Source organism: Streptopelia decaocto (assembly GCF_964273445.1).
Source record: "Streptopelia decaocto genome assembly, chromosome: 3".
In the NCBI taxonomy this organism is placed as follows: Eukaryota; Metazoa; Chordata; class Aves; order Columbiformes; family Columbidae; genus Streptopelia; species Streptopelia decaocto.
In genome coordinates this window covers 69,819,922-69,844,178 of record NC_138656.1, presented here as the reverse complement: position 1 = coordinate 69,844,178, position 24,257 = coordinate 69,819,922, and the positions used below count along the sequence as shown (strand labels likewise).

General features: G+C 39.7%; 1 protein-coding gene across 1 annotated transcript in view; it reads left to right on the top strand.

Moving 5' to 3' along the window:
* Nucleotides 1-7,904: 7,904 nt before the first annotated feature.
* Nucleotides 7,905-24,257, top strand: part of RFX6 (regulatory factor X6) — a gene marked incomplete at both ends in the record, with an annotated part of 35,637 nt that continues 19,284 nt past the window's right edge. The window contains 6 exons of the mRNA XM_082047192.1: nt 7,905-8,103; nt 8,347-8,503; nt 10,225-10,348; nt 12,017-12,078; nt 18,557-18,634; nt 21,582-21,609. Of these exons, the coding sequence (XP_081903318.1) occupies nt 7,905-8,103; nt 8,347-8,503; nt 10,225-10,348; nt 12,017-12,078; nt 18,557-18,634; nt 21,582-21,609 (648 nt within the window). The remainder of the gene's footprint in view (nt 8,104-8,346; nt 8,504-10,224; nt 10,349-12,016; nt 12,079-18,556; nt 18,635-21,581; nt 21,610-24,257) is intronic.

The window sequence follows — 24,257 nt, the reverse complement described above, 5'->3', positions numbered from 1 at the left end:
AGTGCAGGTTGCACTCCCCCCCTCCTGCAGCTGCTGGGCAGAGGACAGAAGTCCCTCTGTTCTCATTTAAGGATGGCCCCTTCCTTGCCTGGTGCGCCACACCTCCTCCCCATTTTTGTCTCTCCCCACCTCCTTTTATCTTCAGGTTTCAGAAAAGCTCCAGCACTGTGGGGCAGTAAGAGGTGATACAAGTAGCCTCCACGGTGGTGTAAGAGAGATCTAATGGAGAAGTCCTAAAACTTTGAGGGCCCTCCTGTTTTCCTTTGCTTTCTCTAAGGCTTCATTTAGTTGCACTGGGAGCCAGTGACTCAAGCCACCCAAAGTAAATAAATTCTTCAGAGAAATTATTTAGGGGAAGTTGCTGAAGTGAGCACCTTGGGATGGACTTGGAAAAAAAAAGCTGCAACAAACATGCAAAGACAAAGAAATTTTCCTTACAACAAGTGACGATCTAAATCCGTCATTGCAATTAGTTGTCAGAATGAATGACTAGATAACTTTGGGAAACAATAAGCCTAAGATTATGGAGAGTGCTTCAATGTTCTGACCCTTTAATTCAGGGGTGCCAAACTCATTTTCACCACAAGTGAAATAAATGTAGGAGTAGTTACATTTATACAGTCCTAAAATTACATTCAGTCCTTTGAAGGCAACAACGAGGCTGATGTGGCCCCCAGTGAAAATGAGTTTGACACCCCTGCTTTAATTCATAGTTATTTCTCTAAAGAAGTCTGTGTAATTAAAAAAACTTATCCCTGGATATATCCTTTTAAAAAATATTGACAGTGACAGTGCAAAATACACAGGGGCTTTCAGTTTAATGCACTGAGGGTTTTTTTTTTAGTGGTTTTTTTTTTTGGTTTGTGTGGTGGTTTTGTTTGTTGTTTGTTTGTTTTTTCTTTTTGGTCAAGAGCAAAATACTTTCAAAAAGTGAACACTGAGATGTGACAAGGGCCAAAAAACAAACAAGGAAAAGATATCTTGTTTGAATTTTTGGGAGTTAAAATTATTCGTTGTGATGAGTCACAGGAAATCAGAAATGAAGCTTTGGAAAGAGCTAGATTTGTGCTACATCAAGGCAGAGAGAATGGCAAACACTGATGATAACGAGAAATTACTATTTCCTTGTGGAATACAGGTATGTACCATACTGTACTGTACTGTTATTGTACTCTTCGCCTATTTGGAAAGAAATAGGTGTTAGAGACTACCAGATAGTCCTGACATCAACATTATATCAGATTTTCTGTGTAGTTCATTTATCTGGGGAGGACACGAGATGAAACACCTTCCAACACTTATGTAAACCTCATGAAGTTACACAGGAACAGATCAATAACAAATGGTATTTTTGTTGCTGCATTTATCTTCCAAACCTCTTTCGGTTCAACACACAGAATCCCTCAAGTAGATTGTTGAAAACATTTTGTTTCAGTGTGCTGTGTTGGCACCAAAGAAAAGGAACATTGCAGCAAGATGAAATGGTGCAATACCTGAGTGCTGATATAAAAGATAATTCACATGTAAATTATTGAAAAATAATTCTAGTGTGCTGCAGAGCACATGTATCTGAGCATTTACTTCAGGCTGTATAACAGAATCTATTGAATTTTGGTGGGATTACGCCATTACAAAATTCACCTAAAACTAAGCAAGACTTCCTAGCCTCTCAGTACAGACAAGGAAGAGAAACAGATTTGTGAGATAATGGGCTGGTACAAATTATCGCTGGGAGAAACCTTTCCTTCTCAGCTGACTATAAAGGGAGACTGAGGTAGCCAGATTAGACTCAGAAAACTAGCTCTGAGACAAAGTTAGATAAGGTATCCCATCCCAAATGCCATCATTGCAATTAGACAGAGATATATATACAAGTGCAATATTTTAAAAGGAAAATAATAAAGAAACAGACGCATGCGCATATATATTTTAACATTTTTACTTCATAATTTAGATTTCACTCAGTAACAAGCATTATTGATAGGATCACAATTCTCAATGGACACACCATAAAATGGCAATAAATATTCCCATGCACTAGCAATGCTGTAATGTCCAGGGTGCTTATGGCTCCAGCTAGCCCCACTCTGCGTCTGCCCCCTTCTGTCTCCCAAAGGCTGAGATCACACATCTTGGGTGGACTGTCCACCCCAGCAGCAGGGAGCTTAAATGTCGGGTCAGATTGTCCACCTGCCATAGTTTTTGGTGTCCCTCCTTTGCTCCAGCAAAGAGCCAGAGTACACAGAGCTGCTGCTCAGAGCAGGTCTGTAGATCTCCAAACAAGACTGAGTAAAGGTGCAATGGTGGGAGAGTCAGTCTCTTAATCCCGGGAATGATGGAATCATAGAATGTCCTGAGTTGGACGAGTCTCACAAGGATAATTGAGTCCAACTCCTATTCCTGCATAGGACAACCCCAAAATTCACACTACAAATGTTTAAACTCCTCATTTTGAGTGATTCCTCCAGTCTGCACCTCGCTGCTCTCAAGCTACTGTTTGTAGCAAACCTTTCAATCGCGTATGAATTATAGTAAAGGGGACAAGGAGGTCCCAATGCCCCCTGGCTAACTTTATTCTGCAGCTTGTATCAAACAAGAGCTCAAATGTAGAGTTCATTATGAAAAAATGAAAATTATATCCCAGGCCAACATAAACCACCCTGGGCCTCCCTGGTGCCATCTCCCAAGTGTGGAGAGTTTTTGGCCGTATGCTGTGAACAAGCCAGGGCTTGAGGTGGCTGGGGTGCACTACGACCGCACGGAAGCAAACAGAAGCTGGTCTGCCCTCGACCCAGGCTGCAGGAGGGCGCCGTGGTTGTCGCTGCGCATGTGGACAGTGCCCTGCAGCCAATCACCATCGTGGGGGGGGAAGAATGACTGCAAGTGTAACCAATTGTAGCCCATGCTTGCCGCATGGCCTTTTGGGTATAGAGTATATAAGGTTTGGAAAAACGTGGTCTCGGGGACATTGATATTCAGTGTTGTTAGGAGTTCATCAAGGGGTATTGATAGTAAATTCATATTGAATTAGACTCATTACTCTCGCCGGCCCGCCCGTCGTGCTCAAAGAGGTCCTGCCGGCAATTTTGCATTCTCCACGTCGTCTCACGACACCCAAGGGTTCAGCAGTCCACAGTACTATTGAGTTTACTGTTAGGAGATGTTAAAACAGTGTTTTCCATCCCTGTGTCTAAGGCATTGCTTAGCAGAAACAAACCTCCTGACTAATACAGGGTGGGAGTCGTGATCCCAGCTTCCTGGGAAAGTTGAAACCTACCTTTCCTTAGCTGTGGCAACAAGTGTTTGAAACACAAATGAGAATCAGATTTAGCCTTTGGGAAAGGGTCTTATTTCTTGTGACATTCCTAGCTTACATATATATAGATATCTATATATATATATAGATATGTTTAGGCAAAATACATAATGTCATGCACTAAAATTGCCACTTCTGACTCCTTAGACAAGTATAGAATGTCTACCTGTAACCAACTGAAGTACAGGGATATTCTCTCAATCTGTTGCATTATTTGTGGAGATGCTGCTGTGCTGATTTGCACACAGTGCAGGGAGAAAAGCAGTCCCTGCTGCAGGAGGGTTAGTCCAAGAGTCCATTCTTCTGTGCACATTGAGGCTATAGATGGACAATAACTCAAAACTTCAGTTAGATCTTAGCATGGAATCCAGATGGTTGTTTCTAGCATGGAATCAATTTTGAAAATTTTGGAGTTGCAACTCGGAGATGTTTGCTTCAAAGGACTCAGAGCACTTTTCTAGCCATGATAGCCTTGGAAGAGAGTACAAGGATAAGAATTCTAAGCAATAATGAAAGCAGTATGTTTTGTTTATATGAAATATGATCTTTCCATCAGGATAAATGCTTCTGAGGCTACATTAAGCAGAAAACTAGGAATTAACTCCTTGAGGTTAAAAGAGTGTAAGAGTGTATTTTGTAAGAGACCTTTTCAGTTGCCTCAAATCAGCACCTTCACTAGGAAGGTGTGATAACTTCTCGCATATAAGGTCCAATAAGCAGAAGACAGACTCATGATGGTTTGCTTGTGCTGGAGTGAGTACTTCAGAATGCATTAGTGAGGCAAAGGCTCTAGAGAAGTCATGCAAATAAACAAAAACAATATCAAAGGTGTCACTGAAGGCAGAGTTGAAGTCTGACTCAACAGATTAGTAAATGGACTTGAAAATGGAAGCAACATGGTACAAAGATAATGGTAGGAACTGTATGGAAGCAGGTATGATCTGAAACAAAGTAATGATGGATGAAATAAGTAAGAAGATGAAGTGTAAAGTTAGAGCAAATGTTTTATTTCCAACAGTGTGAAGATCATGATTTTTAAGGAAGCTATAAATAAAATTGCAAAGTGGCAAAGAAAATTACTTGAGGCTGCAAACCTGTGGACAGCTCCTTGAGCTTTTTGGCTGGGTTTGGCAGTCCATGTTGGGAGTTCCAAAGTGCCAGCAAAAATACCGCAGAGGTATCATGCAGGTACCAGAAATATGACATTAAAAACCACTCTGAGAACTCCCTGAGATCAAAGCATGACATAGTAACTGCTGAGTAAGGATACTCTGAGGAATGGAAAATGGTGATATGAAAAGGCAAAACCAAGTTCAAGCAAAGAGAAAAAATAAGTTGAAGAGAGTTGGGTGAGTGGGGCAACACTGGAAGCCACAAGGAGATGCAAGAAACTGGTGTAGTCAGTTTAATCATACTGGTTTGTTTTTAGCAATGGAATGACACAGAATCAGAGAGGACACATGATAACAGTCCTCAAACACTGAAAAAGTGATAAAAAGAGAACAAGAGTAATCGTGTTCTTAGACAAAAAAAAAAAAAAAAGCTCTTGACAGAAACTGAAGGGAGATTGTTTGACACTAATAGACATTTTTCGTTGATAGATGATCTGGGTATGATGTGACTCTCCATCACCAGAGATCTTTAAGAACAAGTGAGACAAGTAGTTTTGGGAATCATAGAGGTATAATGATACCTGTCTGTAATTCTGCCTTGTTTCCACTGGAAGGGACGGCATGGACAAGATGATCTCTTTTGGTCCATTAAGTCTTTCAGCCCTATAGTCCAGGACTGTGAAAATAAGACTGAATCAGAGAATAAGCAAAAATTTCAAGAAAGTCAGCAAGAATAAACAGCAGAGGATGAGTTACTGAACTTGAAGACTGTATGTCCACATTGCGCAGCACACCTACAGCACAAGCACCAATGGGAAGGATACACCCATAACGACGAGATTCACAGGCTGGCTCAGCTGAGCCGCAGGCCCTGTGACTTTGTAAACAGACATGGCACCCACCTCCAACTATAGAAAAATATTTTCTATAAAGCAAAAAGATTTGGCTGTTTTTTTGCTGCATGAGTGAACAGTTCAAACACTACAGTTTCCCTTTGTTTGCCAGGATTAATCTTTTCATCCTATAAATTACTTTAATTGCCAGTGATTTCATATAGAGCACTTTCAAAAAAAAATTTAGCTTGTTGAAGAGCCCTGTCTGTCTCCTGTCATAGGAGAATATTTTATATCAAATTTATTGTATGTTACTTATTAAAAAACACTTATTTCTATTAATTATAGAGTAGATATCCTCTCATGCATGCTGTAAGCATTATGTGTTTACTTAGGAACACTGAGTTATCTACTTTTCTTTCTTCACTACTGTAAACGTAAACTCAGTTTTTTTACAAAGCTGGTAATACCAGACAACAATCTTTTACTAACTTTGAAAGAACAACTAGAGCTTGGTTTGCATGAGCCAGAAAAGGTTAGTAGGTCCAAGGAGAACTTCTGTTTACTGAAAAAGCTCTTAAAATCATAGTCAGTTTTAGGTAAAGGTAATTACATCAGTGCCTGCCCTCAGCAGGGACAGGAAGGGACTACAAATGGTTGTTGCCCCAGCCGGGAAACTAACTGGTCCCTGGACCAGACCCCTGACTAGGTTAATCCCTGTGTTGATGATGGTTAGAATTCATTAGCGTCACTGAGGATATTCTGACATCATGGTAAAGGAGAGTCCAGCTCTTATACAACAAATAACTACATTAACTCAGTACTACCAAAAAGACAATGGCACATTGAGTTTTGCTCACAAAAGATTCAACATAATAATTAGCACCTGGGAGTTTTTATTATACTGTAGAAATGCTGATCCTCATGGGACAAATTCTGAAGTACTTGGGCCAGCCAAAAGTCACTGAGAAGTCAGAGAGACAAATGTCATTGTACCGTAACCTCAAAACAAAGCCACTGAAACCAGGAGCTGAACTGTCTCCTTGAGCTAGGCTAAGAACTGATGCACTGACAAAACAATGTGTGGACATTGGCATACAGACAAAGTCATGTATAGCATTACATATAAAGTAAGAAGGGGACATGGGAACAGTGAAGAAATGTTTTAATAGAGTAACCAGTAAGGAAGGAAATCTATTTTACACAGTTAAGGGAAGAAGTGTCAGTAGAAGCAACAAAAAGTTTGGGCTAAATGCCATTTTTGACTCTAGGACTCTCTTACAGGTCATCCTCATTTCTGAAGTTTCTGATTTTGACAGATACGGGCACACTTGGGGTTTTGTTAAATACTTGTGTGACAGCTATAGCTGGTAGCTGGTCTGATAATGCATCTGTGCAGAAGTGGAAGTGCTAATATTCTGCTGCTTTGTACTGCTGGTGGGATCAATGACTTGAGGTGCAATAGAAAATTTCAAAGACAGTAGAAGGAAGAATAGCTCTTCACAAGCTTTCTGTCTACACTACTTGATGTCTAGAAGAATGCCTCTGACGTTCACCTGATAAGCATTTCAGGGCTGCTTGCCACCACAAGCCATGCTACATTTCCCTTACTGAGGAGGAGGACAATGCCCAAGATTTTGCTTTAAAGAGGTTGTGTTAAAACAGTGGATGTTGCAGCGATCACGTTGATTTTCCATCCCACTGCCAACTTCATTCCCTAAAAAAGCTGGGACAAAATTTCTGTGATTGTCCCGCACAATCTCTCTCAGTCAACATGCTGAAACGGAGCAAAGCAAAGGCACATCTGCCAGATCAATGTCATTTATTTGTACAAAATGGAGAAGCTTTGTTCCAACACCTACAAAATTACACTGTGAGATAACAAAATACTGACAGTAACAGATGATGCCCAGGAGGGTCCCGCAGCCTGCCAGCACCACTCATCCTCGCCCCGAAGAGATGAGGGGAGCCCCCGCAGCCGTTCCCTCGCCTTCACCACGGTGGGGTGGCACGCCAAGCGCTGATCCCTCACTCAAGCCAGAGCCACCGCCGACGGGAGTTAATCATTAAGTCCCCGGCAGATCCTCTTCTGACCAGCTCCCCTGAACCTCCCGGGCCTTCAGCCATGCCCCGTCCCCTCCCGGCCAGGTGCGACCAGCCTGACTGAGCACCGCGGCGGGCGGGGGAGCGGGAGGCAGGGAAACGGAGCAAAGCAAAGACACAAATCGGGTATACCTCCCCGCTGCCACCCGATAACGACCTACGGGACCCCGTCCAAGGCGGAGCCCCCTCCGCGGGCGCGGAGGAGCTGCTGTGAGGAGGGAGTGGCGCCCGCAGTCCCGGCCGCCTCTGCCCGCAGGGGAGCCATGCAGCCTCCCGGGAAGGCGCCGTAGGGCATACCTGTCTCCCGCCGCCACCGCCCCCGCATCGCCTCTCCTCCCCATCACGCTGCCGGCGTCGGCGCTTGGCTGACACTGTCTCCCACCGAGGTGCCGAAGCCCCGCACAAACTGCCGGCACTGCCCATGCCTCAACCGGCGCCCCCCGCGCCCTAAGGCCGCCGCCGCTCCCGCCCTGTCCACTCCCCGCCGCCCATGGGCGCCGCCTGCGCCGCGGCGGGGCAGAGCAGGAGCCGGTGAGGAGCATGGCCAGGGGACCCGAGCAAGAGGACGCCTTCCTGCACCTCCCGGCCGCGCAGGCAGTGCCCGCCGCCGCGCAGGAGGACTGCTACGCGGACTTGGTGGGGAGAAGCTTGCTGCCCTTCCCCGAAGAGGGGCTGTGCGCCACGGCGGGCGCCGAGACGGGGCTCCCGGAGCCGGTGCTGCCCGCCGGCATCAAGTCAGGTAGGAGGTGGGGTGCCGGTAGCGTTCCCTTGTCACCCCGCGGGCAGGGCAGGGCAGGGCGAGGCTCGGCGGGCGCCCAAACCGTCGCTGCTGCTCGGGGGCCGGCGGGGACGCAGCGGCGGGCAGGGCGGCCGGTTAAACGGGCGGCTGCCGAGGTTGCAGTCGCGTGGGGAGGAGGTAGCGTGCTGCCGGGCCGTAACGATGCCCTTGGGTTTGTCTTTTTGTTCCCCCGCCGGCGCCCAGAAACAGACTTTACCAGCGAAGCCCTCTCCTCGGAAGAAGAGGATGCAGATACTCGCGACGGCGCATTGAAAGCCGCTGACCAGAGCCCGTCTGCGAAGAAGAGCATCACGCAGATCATGAAGGACAAGAAGAAGCAGACGCAGCTCACCCTGCAATGGTAGGGCCCCAGCCGTGAGCCCCCGCTGCCTGCCCGGAGCTGCCCCGGGGCGACCGCGCTGCGGCCGGCGGCGGCGGAGCCCCCGCGACCGAAGCCGCTTCGGGGCCACCGGTCCGGCCGCTCGGCGGGGACATCCGCATCTTCCCTGAGCTGACACCGGCAGGATCGAGCCGGTGTGTCCGTCAGGCCCAAAGGGACATTTCTTTAAAGCTGAGCCGGCAAGGAGAGTTACATCTCACAGCTTTTTTAGCGATATTTGTCATTTATGGGATTGTGGCGTGTTGGTGTTTATTTTGTTCGTTTATGGTGGTGTGTTTGTGTTTGTTATTAGTTTTGTTTTATTTTATTTTGGTTTTTAGGTAAGTTTCGTCTACAAATAAGGATTACCAGAGGTTTATAAGTTAACAGAAGTCTCTATCACATTTTTGCTATATGTGGCTATTGATGGAACGTAGGAAATGGATTAAACATATAAAAATGTAGAAATGAAACATTACTTAAGAATCATATTTGTGAATGAATGTTTTAATTATCCTTTAAGGCTATGAATGGTAGATTTTCACTGTCTTATAATGTATGTTTTTACATTATATTCTACCATCCATGGAAGCTCTAACTTCATTTTATCTGGGCAAAAATTAACCAAATAAGAGGTCAGATTCTGGACACATCAATTGATAAATGTTTCTATTAAATCACACTTGAAATTAAGGAGGAGTGCTGTTGAAAGAAATGGGAACTTAGTTACTAAATGCAGAATGTAAATCTAGATTTTTTTTCCTTCTAACTGAAAAGTGAGAGTAATCCAAACTACCCAGTTTCTTAGTCTAGTTTACATCTGACTTCTGAGTGTAAACTGTAAGGATTTGAATCTGGTGAGTCAGTGCAAAATTATTCAGTATGCAACATTTACTACACAGTATTTTCATACAGATTGGTGTAATCTGAGAAATAAATTTGTTGCACATAATCCCAAGAGTAGCAAATAATGTCAACTGATAAAGAAAAGAAACAGAAAAACAGTTAAATACCCAGCTGTTACCAAGAGTTCACTTTAAGTGAAGTGAGACAGTTTTTTACTCCAGTTTTTAAAATTTTACTTAAATGACCATGGCTAGGCATTGTATTCTGTGAATGGACTGGGAAGGTACATAAAAATGCATCCCATTCAGAAAAAGCCAGTTCTTTGCTTTTCAGTATGGTTTGGTCATGAAAAAGTTTCAGGTCCAGTCTGGAAAATAAAAAGCAAAAGCAGGAAGAGACATTAGCCCAAGTATGAAAGATGCAATGGGACAGAAGATGCAACTTCAAGCCCCTGTACTATTCAAAGGACAGACCTAAACCCAAGTCTTTCATAGTCTAGTTAGTGCTCTTATTTTCAGAGAAAGGCTAGCTCTTAGGCAATGATCATTATAAAGCAAAAAAGTCCAGACATTGAAAAAGACTCATTAAGAAAAGGCAGCTGACCACAGGTTTTCCTTATGCTGCAACTAACCAGGGCACCAAGTGTGGAGCCAGTCTACAGTGTCTGTCTGGTTCAGGAGAAACTCATCTGTGTGCTCTTGTGGAATCCTTCCGTCGAATTAAAAACAAAACCAAAACAACAACAACAATAACAAAAAGACAAAAAAACACCCACAATACCAAAAAAACAGAAGGAAAACAAAACTGGGAGATGTGACATGTTGCTTCTTACTGTGGCAGTTTCTTTCTCTATACAGGCTGGAAGAAAACTACATCGTTTGCGAAGGAGTTTGTTTACCAAGATGCATCCTTTATGCACATTATTTAGACTTCTGCAGAAAAGAGAAGCTGGAACCTGCCTGTGCTGCAACTTTTGGGAAGGTAAAAAGTAAATGTCTTTGTAATATTTTAGCTTAATTATTTGATAGAATCACACTTTAGTATACCTGTGTCAACATTCCTCTCCAATTCACATGATTTCTGCTGCTAATGTACATCATGGAATCAGACTAACTACACTGTTCCATGTGTGAAGGGATTTTTGTACATCAGCTTTAGGAGAATGACACTGAAATCCCTTTTGATTTATTGTTATTTCATACAAAAAAGGCATTTTCTCCTAGAGTTTGTTGTTGTTGTGGTGGTTTGCGTTTGTGGGTTGTTTTTTTTTTGGTGTGTGTGTTTGTGTTTTTCTTTTTTCCTTTTCCTTTTCCTTTTTTCTTCTTTTCTCTTTTTTTCTTTTTTTTTCTTTTTCTTTTTTGATGATGACATTAATAGAGTTCTTCCCACAAAACCAGATCTGACATGGAAGACACTTTTAATTATACTAAAGGCAGCGTAAAGTGAGATGTGACACAAGAAGCAGTACTAGAAGGGTAATAAAAGTTAATAATGCAAAGAGCTCCTGGATGAAAAATTGTTGATTCATCCTCTTTTCTACCCCTCCTCACAATTAACCCTGAAATCATTTAATGAAAGGGAGATGTGAACTCTCCAAATTAAATCCTGAGTAGTTAGTGAAACAGGAAACCAAAAATGCTTCAAGGATCATCTTTTTTTAAACACTACTGATCTAGTCATTGTTCATATATAGCAAAATGCATTAATTTAATTAAATAATAATAATGGATTTAAAATCCAGTTCATAAAATGTTCACTTACTATTTTTTTCCTCTTGAACTGGATATACTGAAAAAGTCTACGTCTAATTTTGATTACATAGTTTCCATATAAATAAGCAAGACAATAATTTTCCATTTAAACATTGTTTTGACAGTGGTCTATCTACTAGATGTATCTATTAAATCTATCTCTATTACTGAATTGTTTTCTTACTTAATAAATCTTTGTCTTAAACATCATTCTTTGCAGAAAGAGTAGGATTTTTTTAGAGCACTGATCTCAATCTCAGAAGTCCACTGACAGAATGGTTTGCTTGACTTGAATTAAATCACACAACATGAATTCTTTATGTGCAGCATAGAGCTAACAGAAACTTTCATATGGTTTCAGTGAGTGTAAATAAATCTAAGACTGTCCAGCACTTTGATAGTGGGGGACACAGAAGTACCTGTGAGGCAAATATTTGCTTGCTTTAACCTTCAGATCACACTTTTCAAATCAAAAATCAATTTATTTTTAGTTGTTTGACTTTGAAAACAGAAAAGCTAGAGGGCAGATCTTTCCCTGGTTCTGTTTACATCTCTGACGCAAAAGATACAGCTGTGCTTCAAGGACCTGAATGAAACAGGATCCTGGTGAAGAAAACGAGATTTTAAATTGTAGATGTGAAAACAGAAAGGAATAACAGGTGGGAAGGGTGGGAAGGAATTAATGAGTGGGAAGACTGGAGATACACAGCGAAGTGTACAGGGTGGAAGAACCCCTGCAGTGTAAAACACGCTTCATTTTTTATGTTGTGACATAAGTGTTGCAAATATTTATTCATGGACTGCATCAGACCATATATTTACACTACAATTTTTCTGTGAACAGATTGCTAAGAACCTACACCAGTGCTAGAAATTAATACAGTTATTTTCTCTTCAGACCATTCGCCAGAAGTTCCCTCTCCTTACCACAAGGCGGCTTGGAACAAGGGGCCATTCAAAGTAAGGCACAGTTATCTGTGTATCCACTCTTAGAATCCATTCTAGGAATTGCATGTATTTCCATGTCTCCATAATATATACTAATTGGCAGGGGGGTTAAGTTATCTATATAATAATGTGGATTAAACACACTATAAAAAACTGTTGTCTTAAACTGAGATGAAAATATACGTCTGCTCTTTGTTGTGGGTAATGTATAAGAACTCTGAAAAGTACACAACCTACAGTGCAGCCATTTCATAAATATTGTATCCAATCAGCTTGTATATTTGATCTGTGGAATCGTAGGCTGTAGGAATAGACCACAGATAATTATGTATCAGCTGGTTCTGGCATTATGTTTTTGCCATGATAAAGTTATTGTGAAACTGTGGTGAACGGTGGCAACAAGATATTTTCTCACATGAGCCCTCTCTTCTACATCCTGATATCAAGACTGCTGAGGAAGGACTGATGAATTGTCCTCATTCGGATTTTTTTAAATTTTTTTTTTCAATAGGGGAATACTACTTCTAAGAAAATGAAAACCTGTGTGGTATATTGATGTAAGGAATTAGAGAAGTCAGAATAATGCTCTAGAGTATTGCTAGTGTCAACCTATGAGTTAGGTGTTTCTATAAAACTTCAGTCCCAGTTTGGGGAGTCCCAAATATAACAGTTTTCTGTATTGCCTGAAATCAAGATTGGCTCTGACCTTTTCTGAGTGTTGTGCTTTAAACTATTATTTCAGTGTTTATCAATATTCGGTTTTAAAAAGTATTTAAACCTAAATAGTGTGCCCATATAATTCCACAGAAAATAGGACTAGTTAGATAACTTTGTTCTTTTGAAGTAATTCTCTGAAATCTTAATGGATTTCAGTCCAAATCAAGTATAGACCAGATCCTTATCTGTATATTTCTATAGATTTCAAAATAGGTTTTCCTAAAAGTAAGACATTGCTATGAGGAACACATTAGGATAGATTTTGTGTCCAGCTTTCTGTGTATACACAGAAGTTAAACATGTAGTATTAATACCTGTATTTTTGGAGATGCATGCCTTTAAATATTTGAGTAGCCCCAGGATCAAAAATGTGTGTATGTACTTACTGAATAAGATTCACAAAACTATCCTTGACTTATGGGAGAAACACAAACAGTTGATGGCTTACTGAAACAAAATTAAAGCTCGGAAAATTAGCCGAGAAACATTTTGCTAACAAGTAAGATAGAAACCCAGAATACTGGTCGTAATAGAAGAAATTCAAAAATTCTGTCGGTTTGAGAAAACTCTTTATTTTGAATGATGTAGCCTTGAAAGACAAAGTTACTCTTGTATTTCAGAAATTTATAAGCAAAACTCAAAATTAAAGAGATTGAAAAGGGATAAAAACCTATGAGACTGTGGTTCTCCTAAGTGCTCTGCAACATACTAGGAATGTCTGAAAGATACATTGTTTACTTTTATAAATTTGGGGGGTTGTTTCATGTTGTTGTGCTTGATTTTCTCCCTGTATCATGTATCGGTATAATTAAAGGCATAGTAAGTCAATGTCTATTAAGTAAAGGAGTATGTTTCAAATCTAGTTTTTGACTTGGAAATGTAGCTATAAAATTAATTGCACTGGGACATGCGCCACTCTATTGCCCTTTATTCTAAGACATTTAACGGTATTAGCACAGAAGTACCTCATACCCAATAGTTCTTGAGCAAATCTCATATCTTTACTGACCTTGGTAGTACTATGTGCCATATTTTCATATGGATTAACTGTTCCTGAACTATTTCCTCAGAGGGATGAGGCATAAGCAGGTTTTGATTGAACATATGGTGTTTGTTCCTACCTTTTTTTTTTATTGGACTTTTCCTCAGACCTCTCCTCTGCAATTCTCATTTCTACTAAGATACATTTGCATTGTTCTTGCTGTGCAAAAAAGGACAAAAAAAAGGGTGAATGTAACAGCAAGTAGCCATAGAGAAGTGACAGTATAAATAATAATATCTGATTATCTGTCTATCTCTGATGTTGTGGAACATATTACCCTCAGAATCACAGACTCACTGAGCAAAGTAGCAAATTAGTTTCTATTTTCACCAGGTTAGTCACATAAATATAATTTATGGAAGTATTTCCATTAAATTAATAAGCAAATTAATGGACTGTTCGTCAGTTTTGGTAAATGACTAGTTACCCTCTGCTTTTATATCAGCATGGGGTCTAAATATGGTAAGCTGTTTCAGTGTGCAAAAAACCTGGGTTATTTGGACTAGTAAGAGACACTTCTTGCTAGCAATTAAATCATATTTTTTAAAGCATGCTAGCTTTGATTATTGTCCAGGACTCTACTGAGTCAGATGCTACAAAAATGTGAAAGGAAAAGGACAGTTCCTCTCCAATGGAATTATTGTTCTCATATTGCAAAGAAGAGCTAACTCTCCAGGAATAAAGTGCCTTACTGGACACTGCATGCAGACACAGTGAAATATTGATACAGCCTGGTTGTGTTCAGGAGAAAGCAAAGAAAATCGGTTCCCTCTTCCACCATCTTCAAGGTGACAGAAATTGTGTTTCTCCCACACTGAAACAAGGCATTCTCATGAGTATGAATTGGATTTGAGAAAGATCTGCTGTTCTAAGGTGTGGGGTGCAGGTGCTGCTCTGAGGTGTAAGATAGATACACACATATTAGTTCATTCTCTGATTCCAAGAAGCATTTGTCGTCTCCAGTTCTGGGCAAAGAAGAGACATAAAAACAGGTCTAAGAAATCCTAGAACTTTGATCCTCAGAGTCAGAGTGTCTCTCTGTGTGTTTACATCCAACAACCCATTTTTACAAAAGTGTCAGTACTAAAACACTCATTTAAACATTTGACAAAGAAGATACAACACGGTGGATGCAATTTTGTTTACAAAATTCATTCATGTCTCATCCCCATGCTAATCACTCCAGACTGCTGAATGTAGGGGAAGTTTTCTACATCCCTGGTGACTGGGAGAAGGCCCAGCACAATAAATACATCAAACTGCTCTTAAATTAGTATTTCATAATCAGCAGTTGTCCGTGCAGCAGGTTCTGAATCTACCTTTTTCCACAGGTAATGTTGAACATACTGTGATCGCTGCTAGAACTCAGTTCTAATCATCATGGTACATGAATTACCTGGAGCAGCTATTTGGGAAAATGTACATGCTGCTCAGACGATACAGAGAGAAGACTGAGCTCAAGTTACAATTTAATTTCTTTGTAGACTTTGATCAATGATAAATCTTAGCTTTTATCTATCATGTCTGAAAACTATTATCTTATTTATTAGGAGTGATTTAGTGGGTTAATAAAACTGATATGGCAGCTGGCCCTGTGATAACAAGTTATTGCAAGTCCCTGAACAGCCTAAGCCTATCATTTCCTTATCAGCTATCATTTGTGTCAGTGTATGCTAAAATCAGGGCTAATAGTTGCACAGGAACATATGTTACAACAAACCACTGAAATAAAAAGAGGAAAGCAGTTTAGTTCATTTTTTAAAGGTTTGTTAAGAAAATTAAGTTCCTTATGATGACTAGCTTCATTTTATTAATTATACAATAAAAGTATAACACAGTAAAATACATATATACTGTACATACACACAGAAATATACATATGAAGAGACAGAAAGAGGGCGCTTGAAGTTGTAGGTTGAATATGTTATTGGTGTCTCTGGGATGAGTATACTACTTTCAACAGGGAGTCCAAAATCAGCTATTTAGCTAATAACTTTGACTTGTAAGAGAATAAAAATCTATATTATTCTATGAAGTATTCCAGACAGAGCTTGAAGAGGATGGATCATAATTTTTTAATTGCATCTGTGTCATGACTGGAAGGCTGTATTTTTTAGAACTAAAAAGTTAACTACACAGATCACTGAACGAAATTAGAATGATAACTGCTGTGCCTTTAATACACACTGAACAGGTACTGAAGATATCTGTTCTCCATATAGCAGGATGTGGCAATGGTGAATTCTGGTATTGTGGGGCATTCCAGAGCAGGGACAAGTATTTTTGCCCACCACTGGAAACCTGAGATTCCAAATCATGCAATATTTTCCATTTCTAGCCCAAATATGTTAATATTGAATTAGAGGTTGAATAATGGAGATATTGAATCCTGATTTTGCAAAGAAGTAATGCCTTTCCTTGGCCTCTGGCCCCCTCCAACTTTAGCAGGAGGAAATCCTATATTTGTGGTGAAAGTGTGAAGTTTTATTTTTAGAATGTAAAAAATGGCATGCGATTAAAACTGAGAGATTTAGAGTGTTGGAACAAGATGTAGGCCACCACTTGCTAGCATGACCAATGGCAAATGTGCAGATAACATTGTTAAAAAGGCAGTCACAGTTCTATTTTGTTTTTCATCCTCCTTGATGCACAACCTTTGAAATGTCAAGACTAAGTAAATGTTGTTATTTAAAAGAATCCATACACGTATATTTTCAGTATCTCTTTTGTCATATCTAAAATTACTTCATTTTCATGAAAGAAGAAAAAAATGCCTTTAGCATTTGTGTCAGAACTCTGTCAAATACTAGGAAGTTCCAGATCCATGTCTTTGGCCCAAGCCTCCCTTTTTTAATGCTCCTAAAACAAAAGTATTGGTTCAAAACCTTCAGGACTGTAATGCACAACACAGGTGACACAGTACTGTATGTGAAATGGAGGACAACTGTCTGGTGCTATGGCATTTAATTAAAGGTTCCATTAGCATACTAAACCACCTTGAGGTGTCACTTTGCTTTGATCAGCCAGCTCTGATGTTAATGGATAAAAAGGGAACTGTTATGGGCAGATGATCCTATGTGTGAGCTTCTGAGTATTAACAGGTATTAAAAAATGTCAATTTCACCACATCACCATCCCTCAGAAAAATACACTTAAAAGGCAAGAAAACTAACAGTAAAGAAATAGGTGAGAATCTTTTGCCTTCTAGTGGGTCATCAGGTACCGCTGCAATCTAGTGGTGTTTTATAGATTTATCATTTTCAAAAAGTAAAAGTGATGATGTTTAACAGCAACCACTTTCTGTCACAGTTCTTGGCTGTACAATCCTGAATACACACAAGAGTTTGTCCAGAACAGAATGACTGTTTCAGCTGAGATTTTCAAAGGTATCTAGGCTAAACAAATATATCACCCCAATGAACATTTTCTTAAGTATCTTTTGTATCTAATGCCTTTAGTCAGCTTTGTACATATAAAACATTTGAGGGTGTCCCATACACGAACAAACAGTAAGATTGTGATTTTTTTTTTTTTAATGGGCATCAGCAAGAACAGCAGAGATGAACTGAAAACTTTTGTTTATGTGTTATACAAACTATTTTCTGGGGGCTTTGTGTCTTAAGAGTGCATTTCTTTAAGTTCTTTGAGAAGTTTCAGTGAAGCGGATGCATTGTGTTGGGAAGTGTTACCTCAGTGTTAGGCTTGGTTTACATGCAATGTACTTGAACTGCAAGCATTACTTTGCAGCAGTTCAGTTAAATCAGCTGCCATGCTGTTTTCAAGATAACTTTAGTAAAAAAAGCAAATGATCTTGAGTATACTGTCCATAACATTCTTAGGCAAATTTGGTCTAACACAATCAGTTTTTAAAGCAATTGAGTGGAATTTATAAGACAGGGCCTATCACCTTTGATAGATGAACTCAAGCAAACTTTGCTATGACTAGTAAAGAAATACCTGCCCCCAGCTTGCTCTCTGGCCCTTCCTCTGAAGGTCACTTCTTTTGTAGCAAAATCAGTGAAAGCAATAATTATCTACTGCATAGTCAGTTTTCTTAGCACCAGCTCACCCTTTTCAGTGTCTCTGATTAAGGTGTTGGCCTCAGCACTGCAGAGGCTAAGCAATAAACACGTTTCCTTCTTTGAGCTCTCTTTGGGGGCAGTAATCTCCAGTAAAGTAGCAAGGGAGACAAATGTGTATAAGAACTGCTTAAGCAGTTGATCTGCTTCAGCTGTTGATCAGCCTACAACCTGAGAGAAGAATGAATGAACGAATGAATGAATGGCATGTCGGCATTTTTAGTCATAGAAAGCTGAACGCTAATTTATAGGGTACACTGTCAAGTTGTTCTCAGTTGAATAGTGCTCTGTGGGACTGCCTAAATATAACAGTAGTAAATTTGATGAAATATACCTAGTAGACCACACTCAACACCCTTTCAACAAAACTAGTAAAATTAAAGAGAATGTATATTAGGTAAAAGAGATGTAACATATTTCTAGGAGATTTGCTGTTCCAGCTACATTCTTCTAAGTGTTTTTAACTTAAAGAAGACCATAGCCTTGAATTTTGGATCAAATCATGACAACACTGTTTTCTGTGTTCCATGTCAGTGAAAGGAATTGGTAGACACTGTTAAGAAAAGTTTTCAGAAAGCATTGAAGATCAATTTGACATTTTGTTTTGCTTGACATGTCACTCATAAACATTCCTCTCTTTTTTTTTCCACAGGTATCACTATTATGGAATTGGCATTAAAGAAAGCAGTGCATATTACCACTCTGTGTATTCTGGAAAAGGCTTAACCAGGTACAATATCATAACTTCAGATACTTAGTCAGTGAAGGTCTAACTTTAAACTTCCTTTAGGGGAAGGTATTTGTAGGATACTAATTTTTGTTGATACCAGAACTGGTATTGCTGCATATATCAATGTCTGGCATTTCTAGATTTAAGTAGCACTTTGCTCCCTAAAGACATAAATTTTAAGAGGCTTATCTGGATCTTTTGGTAGTGTATTCCAGAATGACCCCACCTCAGTCAGTGTAGAGCTGTATCAACTTACACCAGCAGAATATTTGTTGAAGTTCATGTGAGGCATCAAAACACTATCTCCAGAACACTTGTCTCATTTTGTTTGCTTGTGTGTCACCCTTCAAGTTCTTTCCCCATAACAGCTTCCCATTATGAAACCTCTGGGGAATGGTGTGAAGCTGGCACCTGTGGGCGGGAGGGAGGGGTCAGTGTAGATTAATATTTACAGGTCCTTTGACTGGTTAATATCAGTTTAAACCTAACCCAGGAAGCTCTAATTATATTTATTTAAGGGACAGCTAGCAGGATCAATACGTTACGATAGCTGCCTGTTGGTTTGCCAAAGATTAATAGTTCGTAAAACAAATGTCTCTGTTCACATATGGCTTGAATGTTCGCTTTCATTGTCTATGGCAGTATACCTGTGTAAGTGGGGACTCTGAGAAAGGAAAGGAATAAATGAGTTTATAATCACACCTATAAAATTCAGCTGCTGGTGGATTTAGGTTACATCCAAAGAGACTCTTTTCCAAACAATAGGACGTGTAAAAATGGAGGGCAATGTTGCCAATGATACTTAAGAGGAGGGATCTCTCCACTGCAGGACTTAAGGTATAATAGACTGGAATATGGCATTTTCTTGTCCAGTGTTTATCTAGAACTGCAGAGATGTTGCTGCAACACAGCAAGATGAGGTTCTTTCATGATACACAATTATCTTGAACAAATTGCTCATTTAATTGACTAAAAGACAGCTATTTTCACTTAAGGGAGTATAAACACTCTAAATTCTCTGCTTTACGTCTGCCAGTGCCCTTTTACATGTCCCCATGTAAAGCTCTGTCTTTGCACGATCTAGCAGCAGTGAATGCAAAGGAAGTGGAGGTTTTGCAAAATTCCCCATCCCTGGATTTCCGATGGTGTACGCTCATATAAAGATGGCATAGATACTTTCTAAGATTTTCAGCAGAACTCGCTAGGTTCACTAGATTCACTGGTTAGGAACCTTTGTGTTAGGACCTATGTTCTCATGTATGAGATACTGAATTTTCAGAGTCCAGCAGTCTAATTGTCTCACTAGGTGATTTAGAACACAAGCTCAAAAGCTCATTTTGCATGGTCTGGGCCATTACTGTGGTTGGATTTGTCTGTGTGAAAAGAATGATGCAGTAGCCTTGGGTTAAGAACAAGCTTCTGGGTAAGAAGTCTGACGGTGTTGGGTTTCAAAACTGAGAGTGAATTATATGGCTACTGCATATAATGATCCACCATAAAATCTGTCCTTTGCCTGATGTGTGTTCTGGTAGGTGAACAATAAAATGATTCCTGGATCGAGCCTGGGGCAGAAATAGGTAGGGAAAATATATGGGTCAGTAACAGCAGATCGTACCATGCCTATGCACAAATATAAGCATATGGAGGACTGTACCACAAAGCTTGCAGGTTAGATGACAGCCTGTCAAACAGTTAAAAGCGGCAACGGGCCTCAGTTTAGCTGCCTAAAAGTAGGCATCTACTGCCATTTCAAACTTGGTTGGCATTTATGTATTAATATTTAGGAGACTGAGCTGAGTACAGCGTCCTTAAATACAGGGTTGCAGATGCCTGAAGCCTTAAATTCCACTGTAATTTTGACATCCCCATTCCTTTAAATATCAAGCCTTGCACTGTGAAAGGAGCACACCTAAGACCAAAAAACGTTAGTAGCTACAGCACTGTGTGAAGCTCATTAGTTCCACATTGTAATCAGCTGGGTGATGCTGTCTTTCATACTCGTCTATCAACAACCAAAGGGACTGTGTAGGTAACATATGTGGGATCATCATGTGATGGGAAATGTCAGGCACCCATGCCTGGCCTAGGTGGGACGAATTCCACAACCGCTCAGGTTCTGGTTTTCTTTCCTGCCAGCGGAGCATCTCAACAGCAGGAAATCATAATATTGCCACAAGTAATTGTAAGACCTCATGTTGCCCACACTATCTTATCACTTGGCAGCTAGCAGAACAGAAAATAACAATAATCAAACAATCTTTGTCATTATACTGATCCATTACAATCTCTATCATTACACATTCTCTAGTTTAGTAGTTAAAATGTAAAATATATGCTTTCTAATTTCTTCATTGAAGAGCTGACTGATAGTCCAATGACTTCATTGGGCATCTCAATTTGACTCATCACTATACTGCAACACATTTTCAACAGTTAATGAATCTTCGATCTCAGAAATGCATTTCATCTGCATCATATAATACTGTGGTCAAAAAGAATGGAAAATTGCCATGACTTCTTCATTTCCTGAGAAGTGTGAATCCTAGGTATATTTTTTTCTATTCTGAATTCACTCAGCTGTATGAAAAACTTTATGCATTTCCTAGTAAAGACCTTATGGACTTGCACCTATGCTGCCCTTTTGGTATTTGTGAAGTTGCAAAGATCCAAAGAAAAAGATGAAACCGGGTATATACTTTACCGTTTGGTCAATGATCTGAATCTTCATGTTTTAGAAGACATCAGTAGGTTTCCTGTTATCCTCAGGCACTTGCAAACCCTTGGAAGAAGTTAAGAAAAAGCACAAATTTTATTATTTGAAGAAATGTGATCATTTTTCTAATTGATCTGTTTTATATATTTATTTTATATGAGTATATGTAAACATATACAAATTCTAAGAATGTTCTGCTTATGACAAAATAATCAAATATGTTTCTTCTCCAAGGTTCTCTGGAAGCAAGTTAAAAAATGAGGTAAGTGCTATAGTCTTTCCTTTTGTTTCTGTTATAATCCAGATTTTATGTGACCTGTGGTTTTCTTCCCATTAATTTCTTTGAAAATTAGAACAATATTTTTAATTAAAGATTAGACTGCATAACTTTGTTTGTTTGTTTGTTTGTCTGTTTTTCCCATGAAGCTGAGTATTTGCTCATTTAATTATTCAAAGGAAAATAAGATTGGAAGGCACTTTCTGCATTTCCTGTTCCAGTCCAATTCCCTATAACCACAGAGGTTCATGATAGACTTTCTTAAGGAAAGGATCAAGCTCTAGTTTAATTTTTCACATCAATTGCTTTTGCAGGAGGGTTAATTTGGAATCTCATTTGTCTGATGGGAAGCCAATTTTTTTTTTTTTTTTTTTTTTAATGAACTGAATTTTATACCTCCTGGTCAAGATTGTTTTTCTCTATGCTTTACTCTTTATGACAATTTCCTGTGATAAGTGTTTTTGTTGCTTTTGCTTGCTAGATGGAACAAACAGCAGCTTTTAGTCACCTTGGATCAGCCTTACAGCCTTTCATTGTGCTTGTTCATATTTAAATATCTTTATAGAAAAAAAAAAACACACATGAAGTCTCATAAATGGCATGTGTCAAATTTCTATTAGAAATTATGAACCTTAGAACTGTGGGGGGGCTTTGTTGTTTGTTTTTGTTGGTGGTGGTGCTGGTGATTGGTTGTTTTTTTCCCCCGACAAGTTGCCTACATTTTCACCTCTATATGCTGTGGTATAATCACTGTCATTCTTGTTGTATTTATAGTAGAAAATTACAGATTATGGTACATTAAGGTTAAGGTTTGTTCACTGGATTGTTCTATGACACTGAGATAAACTGGCATGGAGTAGCCTGCATCCATGTTATGAACCTACAAACCAGCATAGGCACATCTCAGCCACATCGCCACAGAGGAAAGTCCCTCGCATGCAGTAACTGTTGAAGGATGACTAGGAATTGTTTGGGAGACTGCAAACTGTCATGGGCCAAAAGAATACCAGGAGCCGTTCAGAATAATACTGTTCCAGTATTGCCTGGGAACGTAACCTGACACCCTTTAATTTACCAGACTAAATATAATGCCTGTGATCAACTGATACACAGCAAGTCTTTCTCCTTTTTCATTTCCTGATACGCAACTCCTAGCTGACAGCAGAAACTCCTATTGGTCCCTAAGAGTGTAGCTTTGCTCTATTGATTTTCATCCACTTTATTGCCATTATCTCAAAGCCATCCAGATCTTTCTACATGACCTCTTGGTCTTCCTCTTTATCGGTGACTTCATTAGCTCATGTCAGGCAATTTAAACTATGAAATGTTCAGTGAGATCAGCCCCAAGTCTAATCTCTGAGAATCTTCAGTCCCTTTTCAGCCCAGTAGTTTACTTGTCAACACAACATTTCATCTAGTGTCAGTTTCTTAAACATTTTACATTCTTGTACTAATCCCCATTCTCACCAGCATAACTAATCATTTCCCACGGTGACACCATGGCAAGTATTTTAGTGAGGTTCAGATAGATTACATCTGCTGCATTTTCCCTGCTCAGATAATCAGTGATCTTACCAAGAAAAAGATAGTGCTATGCTGTGGGATATCCCCAACATATTTAAGGTTTCATGAACACCACTACAGCATTCATTTTTTCAGAGCTTTGAGATGGAAAAATTCTGTTTCCTTTGGCATAAATGAATGCACATATACTTCCAATTCTGATGTGGCATTGCCACTCTGTTTGGGAATTGGCAGTCCCAGAAACCTGTCTTGTTTCTGCCACAAAGTTCAGCACCTTGGTCCTGCCAGAAAAAGAATCACAGAGAAGTCGGTGGAAATAAGTGAGAAAGTGCACAGCAGTATGCGTGTTTGGCTAGCTCTGTGTTGTCTGAAAATATTCAGGCAGGCCTGAAAAGATAAAAAAACCCCAGCTTTCGTGGTCAAAACTGACTTTTGACAATCTGAAAATTTGGCAACATACTTTCCATTAAAGTGAACAGGTGATATATCCTTACTCATTTGCTTGAAAGTACATGCAATAAGGTATTCCAGAAAGATTTACAGTGATTGCATAAGGTGTAATTCTCAGCAGGAACATAAAGACATTGAAAAGATGTTAAAGCACTGATTGGCTAAATATACTGAGTAAATGCCATTTGAATGAACACTTATTGAGTGCCAGGGACACTGTTTACTTCTGGTATGTTTTATCACATTTTCTAGTATTCTCTCTGTAGGGGGAGATATCAGCAAATTCTTTTATCTTAACCAGTTAGTGCACCATTAGAGTCTGCATGGTTAATTAGGCAGATAATATTACTGTCATTATCTTAATGTTAAATGGCCATTAGAAACAGATGGCATTAAATTGAAAGGGCAAGTGGCAGTGGTTTAAAATATTAAGTCCAGAACTGAGGCACAGTCATATAAGTCCATTAGCAAGGTAAAGAACATTGCAGATTATCTTCTCTGAAACCTCCCACCACCACCACTGCCCTCTTTTAAATGAACTAGTCCCTTTTAATCAAGCTTTTAATGTATTTCATGGGTAATTGCATAATGAAATCACTGAGATTGCTCCTGTTATTAAAAAAAAAAAAAAAACACTCTGAATACTGATAGACAATTAT